An 8,059-nucleotide genomic window follows, 5' to 3' on the forward strand; every position below is an offset into this window, starting at 1 on the left:
GCATCAAATCCTGGCCCGCCTGCTGCTGAAGCCTCACCCTGTAGCAATGCCACATCTGGGGGTGAAGTGCCATCAGGCCATGTTGTCTCCAGTTGTGAGGAGGAGGAGGAGGAGGAGGAGTCCGTGCCATCCTGCAGCTCTCAGCCACCTCCAAAAAGGCGGAGAAGGGGCACGAGTGTGCTGAGCTTTCTTAAAAAGCAGGCTGAAAAGGAGGAGGCCAGGGATGCAGCACTTTTTGCGCAAAATGAACGATTTCTTAACCTGTTCAGCGAATTAGTAAAAAAACTGTTGTGTTGACTTCAAAATGAATGTGAGATTCAAGTATAGAACCACACACTACCTGACCTGTTGTGATCAACATCACTGAAAATACTGATTTCCTTGTACGTTCTCACCATTAGTGTGGTGGTCACATTCCAAAACATTTGCAGTCAAAGCTGTAGTGCTGGAACTGCAGCCTCTCCATGTAGGCTTTAAGTGAAGGACAGAGCCATCATGTTGTCCTATTTGCTAATGACTTCATTTACATTGAGACATTATGTAAATCAGTTTAAAGCTCCTTTACCACTGACTTAATGAGTTTAGTGTTTCTTAGGCATCAAATGGGTTTTGCACATTAGAAAGATCCACTGCAATAAATATGACAAACACTGTGTGAAATAAGGAAAGTCGATTTATTAATCAATAAAGAAAATGCAGAAGAAAACTTCTTCAATTCACTAAAACAAAATTCTTTCAATTTACAAAATGAAATAATCATGCTCTTGCAGAGGTGAGGGACGCCGATTTGGGGCAGACACCTGTGCTGCCAATCTGTCCCTCAGATGCTGACCTCCTTGATCTTCTTGCACAGGTGGTGGCTGTAGCACAGGATCCTCTTCTGCAGCTGGCTCCAGGATGTCCCCAGCTGTGACGCAAATGTTGTGGAGCACTGCACACACTGCAACAACCTTTGGGGCAAAGGTGTGCTCCACTTCCAGGGCTTTGAGGAATATGCCACGCCACCGCGATTTCATCATGCCAAAAGCCGGCTCTATGATTGAGCGGGCTCTGGCATGATGTCCGTTAAAGCGGGCCTCCACTCTTCCTCGCACTGGCTCCCGGTATGGAGTGATGAGGGTCACTGGTGCCGAGAGACAGGGGTATCCTCCATCTCCCACGATGAAATGGCCAGGTGGTGGGTAACAGCCACTGACAAACACTGGACTATTTCTTAGTACCCTGGTGTCATGGACCGACCCAGGGTAGCCAACAAATATGTCCAGAAATTTGCCAGTGCTGTCACAAATGGCCTGCAGCTGGACAGAATGAAACAGCTTCCGATTGAGGTAATCCTGTGCATGTGGACCATGAGGAGCCTTGATGCGGATGTGGCATCCATCAATGGCTCCCACACAGTGGCTGAAGGCTGCAATGTTGGCTAGGTGCTGGAAGCCACGACCAACTTCAGCACACTGTGCCACTGATGGGAAATGGACCACCTTGCGCAAGAGTGACAGGATGGCAGCACACATCCGGTGTATGATGTCAAAGACCGTTGTCTTTGGCACATCAAACACCCTGGACACAACGGTGTAAGACAGTCCATGTGCCAACCAGTACACTGTGATGAGGACCTCCACGTGCAGACCCCAGCCATGGGTCTTCTCCCTCCTGAGAAGGGCCATAAGTGCCTCAATTGAGGTCCTTGACAGGCGGTAGTCATACTGCATGGGTTTGGACTCATCCAAATAGATGTCCAAGAGAGGGACATGGCTATTAGGGATGGCATATATTTTGCTCCTCTCCTGTAAAAGACTAAAGACAAAGTGTAAATAGAATAAAGTGTAAGTTCATAACTTTTTTTTAATTCTAAGCAATTTTATAGATTGTGTATATGTGAATAAGATCTGACACATAATAATAAAGGTATGCTTTAAAAGCATAATAATAACATGTACAGTAGTGGCTTTGTAGCACTCAACGTTGTAAATGTGCCATGATTTATCAGTTTTCATTCAATCATACCTATTGGTATTTTGTCTATAAATATGAATGGACAGGTGCATGATCAACCTTTCTCAATGTGATCACCATTTTGTTTCACTTTTGTGACTGGCGTGGTCTATTATTCTTTTTTGTTACATTTCATTTCCAATCATGGTAATCGCCTAATATTCGTGAGAACGCTGATTTTTGTAGTCCATCTTCGGAAAATTGTAGTTTCACCACGACATTCGACGTCATCACGCGACGGCGAATGTTGATGACGTCGAATGTCGTGGTGAAACTACAATTTTCCGAAGATGGACTACAAAAATCAGCGTTCTCACGAATATTAGGCGATTACCATGATTAGGCGATTACCATGAGTGTAAGTGCAGTCGTATTCTCTAAACACCGCGATCGTCTTCTCCTAGCTCCTCATGAATTCTCCTTCTCATCTTTCCTTGACCTCGTGACGTTTTCCATTGAGGTTAAGGAAAAGTGGTTAGGAAAGGACTTAGGAGATGATTTTTTTGACTATTCGACCGTACCCTGACTGTCTGTATAAAGCAAGATTAACATACAACTTTGATTGTAACACGAATATCACATAAATCTACTTAAAACACACATATAAACCAAATCATTAATCACAGGTCAAATCCTTGTTGCTAAAGTCCTTGCTGATTTCTTATCTAAGCCCAGTTACATTACTCACAAGTCCGGTGAAAAGGGGGGGGGGGGGCCTTTTCAGCAGAAGAGTGGAAGAAGGAAGTTGAGTTCAATAATTTGCCGTCTTGCAAATTAAGTTGCTGGTTGTCCTTGTTGTTGAATTTGAGCTTTCTCTGACAGATGCAATGAACTTTGTGTTCATTTAATGCAACTTTGGTGTGCAGAGAAGGTCAGAGTTGCAATTGTTCAGGATTCCTTGTGGACAAGGAGATTCTGGTTGTTCCTAGGGCTGTTCTGGAGGATCTCAGCAGGGAGTGAGGGAGGAGGGGGGCTGGTGGCTCCAGGCCTCTGGATCCCCTCCTGAAGAAGCTTCCAAGCAGGAACGGTGGAGAGAGAGAGAGAGAGAGAAGACAGGGAGGACTGTCTCCTTTATAGCAGGCCAGTGGACCTCCTGTGGGGTCAAGGGTGCCTTGACCAATGACATGACACCTAGAAGGTGTCATAAATGCAGTGCATTCTGGGAACTGAAGTTCTTGAGAGGGGACAAAATGGAGGTTCTGCCATTTTGTTGAGTTGACTTAGGAAAATGTCTCATTTAGTCCACAAATGTTAAAGTCCACAAATGAACCCAAAATTCACCTGTGGTAGAATCCCAACATATTGTTACATTGTATTTATACCTTTGTACTTACCTTTTAACAACATTTTTTACATTTCATGCATGAATTGAATTAATCTTTATTTTTTATATTTACATGTACCATTTACAGAAACCTTATTTTACATTTTATTATTGAATAAAGTTTATACCCACTTACAAATGAGCCTGAAGGAAGGATGTCCCTCTCTGTGGACCAGTCTCTGTGTTCCATACACTGCACAACCTCAGATTCTGGCATAAAAATCTTTAATGTGTAGGGACCCTTTAATGTCGTTGCAACTGTTCTCACTGTGTTGGTCAAATTTTTGACCTGAGCAGGTTAAGAGCACTGAGGTTACGAGCTCTGCTCAGCTCATGTCTGAGGTTGTTCAGGATGTTTCTTAAGTTCTTCTATGTTTCTGATCTGGATTCAGTCTGGGAGGAATCTTTCACTGCACTTAAATCCTGATTACTGAGTTTACAGGATGAGGTTTCCAGCTTTAAGTTACTGTCTGTTCTTTCCATATATATTTGTTTCTTCATTTCACTGCAGCCATTTATAAACAGAAATACACTATATAGCATGAAAAGATCAGGATGTTTTGTTTGCATGCTACATGTCAAACTTTTAAACTTGATTTTTACCTAGTGTTTGAAGTGGATTTTTAGTTTCTGGTGGTTGAGAGCAGAGAAAGTGTTTGTTCCTGCATGTTAGCTGATGTTTTCATTGTTTAAAGGACTTTTATTGTGACATGTCGGAGCATGTTCCCTCTATGTGGTTTCTAGGAAAAGAAAAGGCTGTATGAATGTATGCGAGCCTCTATGTGTCTCACAAATACAGGAAATGAAGTAAAAGAAGGTAAAGATGTTTAAATAACACTTGTGATATTAAGAATAGTATGTAAACTGTATACTTTTTTTAAAAAGAATGTCTTCTTGGACAGCGTGCCGCCATGTTGGAAGAATTTCACATTTGATATTTTAACTCTTTGGTAACTTGAACTGCACAAGTTAAAGGGATGAGTTTCTTAAGGGCATTTTATCATAAGTTACAAATTTCTTCAAAATAGTTTTGGTAACTTTACGTCAGAGATTTAAAAACTCTTCTTCTGTCAAGTTTAAAATGTGTAGAAAACTCTTAAGTAATAGCTGAAGATGTTTTTTCTCCCAAACTCCATACGGAACTCTAGTATGTTTTCACCTGGACTCAGTACCATCCTTTGGTTTGTAACGGGCCCAATGAGAACAATTTCTTTACTGTATCTGTCAGAATAAATGGAGATCCCCTCCAAAAAGATATCTGGTCTAAGCCTCGTCAAATCACACAACGCAGAGTAGCCTCCACCGGATACATAAATACATTTTTGATTCATATTCAACTAGGTTTATTTTTATGCATCCAAAAGGAAAAAAAAAGTATTTCACCATGTCAGCTTTTGGTGGGTGTGACCGGCTGCTGTTATTTACCTGTACTGCTTTTAGACCAGAGCTGGTGCCCAAAGAACCGGCTCCAGCCCAAAAAAAAAGAGTTCATGCTGCTTCAAAACCCTAACCCTAACCCTAGCTGAACCTAACCCTAACCCCTCCAGGAGGCGCTATAGCTCCCTGCGCTCCAGAACCAACAGGTTCAGGAACAGCTTTTCCCCCTCAGCTGTCACCCTCTTGAACTCTACACAGAAGTGACCCACCTACTGTTCTGTAATCTGTCCACATTCATGACTATTTTTGACTATTTATTACCATCCATTCATCTACCTGCACTGCTGATTTACTGTACATTCTTTACTGTATATATTTCTACAACATATTCATTCACTGTATATATCCTATAGTATATTCAATTCATACCTGCACTATATTTATACACTGGATATATACACTTAGGGTTACGGTTAAAAAAAGAAGGGTTTTGCAGCAGTGTCTCTTTGACCACCGAAGGTGGTCAAAGAGAGTTCATACTGCTGCGAAAAAATTTTTTTTGACCCTAACCCTAACTGAAACCTAACCCTAACCCTAACCCTAACTGAAACCTAACCCTAACCCTAACCCTAACCCTAACTGAAACCTAACCCTAACCCTAACCCTAACTGAAACCTAACCCTAACCCTAACCCTAACCCTAACTGAAACCTAACCCTAACCCTAACCCTAACTGAAACCTAACCCTAACCCTAACCCTAACCCTAACTGAAACCTAACCCTAACCCTAACCCTAACCCTAACCCTAACTGAAACCTAACCCTAACCCTAAGCCTAACCCTAACTGAAACCTAACCCTAACCCTAACCCTAACTGAAACCTAACCCTAACCCTAACCCTAACTGAAACCTAACCCTAACCCTAACCCTAACTGAAACCTAACCCTAACCCTAAGCCTAACCCTAACTGAAACCTAACCCTAACCCTAACCCTAACTGAAACCTAACCCTAACCCTAACCCTAACCCTAACTGAAACCTAACCCTAACCCTAACCCTAACTGAAACCTAACCCTAACCCTAACCCTAACCCTAACTGAAACCTAACCCTAACCCTAACCCTAACCCTAACCCTAACTGAAACCTAACCCTAACCCTAAGCCTAACCCTAACTGAAACCTAACCCTAACCCTAACCCTAACTGAAACCTAACCCTAACCCTAACCCTAACCCTAACTGAAACCTAACCCTAACCCTAACCCTAACTGAAACCTAACCCTAACCCTAAGCCTAACCCTAACTGAAACCTAACCCTAACCCTAACCCTAACTGAAACCTAACCCTAACCCTAACCCTAACTGAAACCTAACCCTAACCCTAACCCTAACTGAAACCTAACCCTAACCCTAACCCTAACCCCATAGCAATACATGTAAAAGGTGAAAATTTTACTAAGTGGTTAAGGTTAGGGTTAGGGTTAGGGTTAGGTTTCAGTTAGGGTTAGGGTTAGGGTTAGGTTTCAGTTAGGGTTAGGGTTAGGGTTAGGTTTCAGTTAGGGTTAGGGTTAGGTTTCAGTTAGGGTTAGGTTTAGTGAGAATTATCTCGGTGACTCCCCCTGCGTCGTCCGTCGACTGGGCAGTTGATAGGGAGTCAAAGGCAAGGCACTGGCCGGCGCTCGTGTATTTGAACTCTTCGACACATATACTTCCCCTTAGTGTTTTTTTTGAATTTTTATCATTTGTTTTTTGTACGTATCTTTTGTTTGGAAACATTTGTAGTATAATTGGATTAGGATCGTTTTGCACTTTTATAATTATCAAATCCCAGATAGGATAAGTACATCTAAATTTGGTGGTGAGGTGTTCTATTTGCAAGTTTTTAGGTAGAGTAGAAATATTTTAGGTTTATATGTCAAAAAGGCAAAGACACTGGTAGTGGTACTCCTGGGTTTCTGGGATGGGGTTCGATACCCTGCGGTGTCCTGCTGGTCATTTTGGCATTCGGATTGAGGCCAGGTTTTGGATCCGGGTCCTGGGGTAAGGGTTAGGCGTAGGTAAGTGTTAAATTTTAAGATTAGAGTTTAGGATTAGGTGAGTTTTTTTAGGGGTAGGTTTAGGTATCTGTAAAGGTCGGGGTCGGTAGCAGTTATAGGTGGAATTTCTGGCTAATTTCTTGTATCCCATTAGGAATGTGTCCGGTCATAGAACGGCCTGGTTTAGGGTTAAGGTCTTAGGGTCCTAGGGTTAGGGTGGGGTTTGGTTGGGTATTAGGGTATAAGTGCATGTTTATTTGGAAATAAACTGTATAATTCCTCTGTTATGATTCCAGATTGAAATTACTCCTGGAGAGGTCAACTGGTCAGGGGTAACCCTGTATTCAAATGTTATGAAACTGGGACAAAGTTCACAGTGGATAAACCCTTGTTAATAAAAGTATAGTAAAAAGTGAGGGTTAAGACTTAAATTAGGGTTAGGATTAAGTAGGGGTTAGGATTAAGTAGGGGTTAGGGTTAGGTTAGGGTTAGGGTTAAGGCTAAGGCTAAGTTAGGTCCAAGTTGGAGTTGGGGTCAAGTAAGGGTTAGGGCTAAGTTAAGGTAGGTTTTGGGAGTAAGTTAAGGTTAGGTTTTTGGAATAAGTTAGGGTAAGGTTTTTGGGATTAAGTTAGGGTTAGTTTTTTGGGACTAAATTAGGGTTAGGTTCTTGGGAGTAAGTTAGGGTTTGGTTTTGGGACTAAGTTGGGGTTAGGTTTTTGGGACTAAGTTAGGGTTAGGTTATTGGGACTAAGGTAGGGTTAGATTTTGGGGCTAAGTTAGGGTTAGGTTCTGGGACTAAGTTAGGGTTAGGGTCAGGTTTAGGGACTAGGTTAGGTTCAGGTTTTGGGATTAAGTTAGGGTTAGATTTTGGGGCTAAGTTAGGGTTAGGTTCTGGGACTAAGTTAGGGTTAGGGTCAGGTTTAGGTTCAGGTTTTGGGATTAAGTTAGGGTTAGTTTTTGGACTAAGTTAGGGTTAGGTTTTTGGGCAAAGTTAGGGTAAGGTTTTTGGGAATAAGTTAGGGTTAGATTTTGGGGCTAGGTTAGGGTTAAGTTTTGGGGCTAGGTTAGGGTTAGGTTCTGGGATTAGGTTAGGGTTAGGGTCAGGTTTTTGGGATTAGGGTTAGGGTTAGGGTTAGGGTTAGGGTTAGGGTTAGGGTTAGGGTTAGGGTTAGGGTTAGGGTTAGGGTTAGGTTATAGGGATAAATACGTCCTTTGAGGGGCCCCTCAAGAATGTTTTTGCCGATAACTCCGGATAGGAATGTCCTATCATCATAGAACCAAGTTCCTTGGATTCCTTGGCCCCAGACCTTTCCAATGGTGTGTCGTTTGACCCC

General features: G+C 42.3%; 1 protein-coding gene across 1 annotated transcript; it reads right to left on the reverse strand.

The window, feature by feature from the left end:
- Positions 1–740: 740 nt before the first annotated feature.
- On the reverse strand, positions 741–1,712 carry LOC131970756 (uncharacterized). Its single transcript, XM_059332179.1, has one exon. It carries the CDS (start codon positions 1,710–1,712, stop codon positions 741–743), a length of 972 nt encoding a protein of 323 aa, XP_059188162.1.
- Between the last annotated feature and the right edge of the window lie 6,347 nt (positions 1,713–8,059).

This window comes from Centropristis striata, chromosome 4 (assembly GCF_030273125.1).
Source record: "Centropristis striata isolate RG_2023a ecotype Rhode Island chromosome 4, C.striata_1.0, whole genome shotgun sequence".
NCBI lineage: Eukaryota > Metazoa > Chordata > Actinopteri > Perciformes > Serranidae > Centropristis > Centropristis striata.

Bases quoted from the DNA above. Each gene is read 5' to 3' on its own strand.
- LOC131970756 (XM_059332179.1), bottom strand. From the start codon at position 1,712: ATGCAGTATGACTACCGCCTGTCAAGGACCTCAATTGAGGCACTTATG.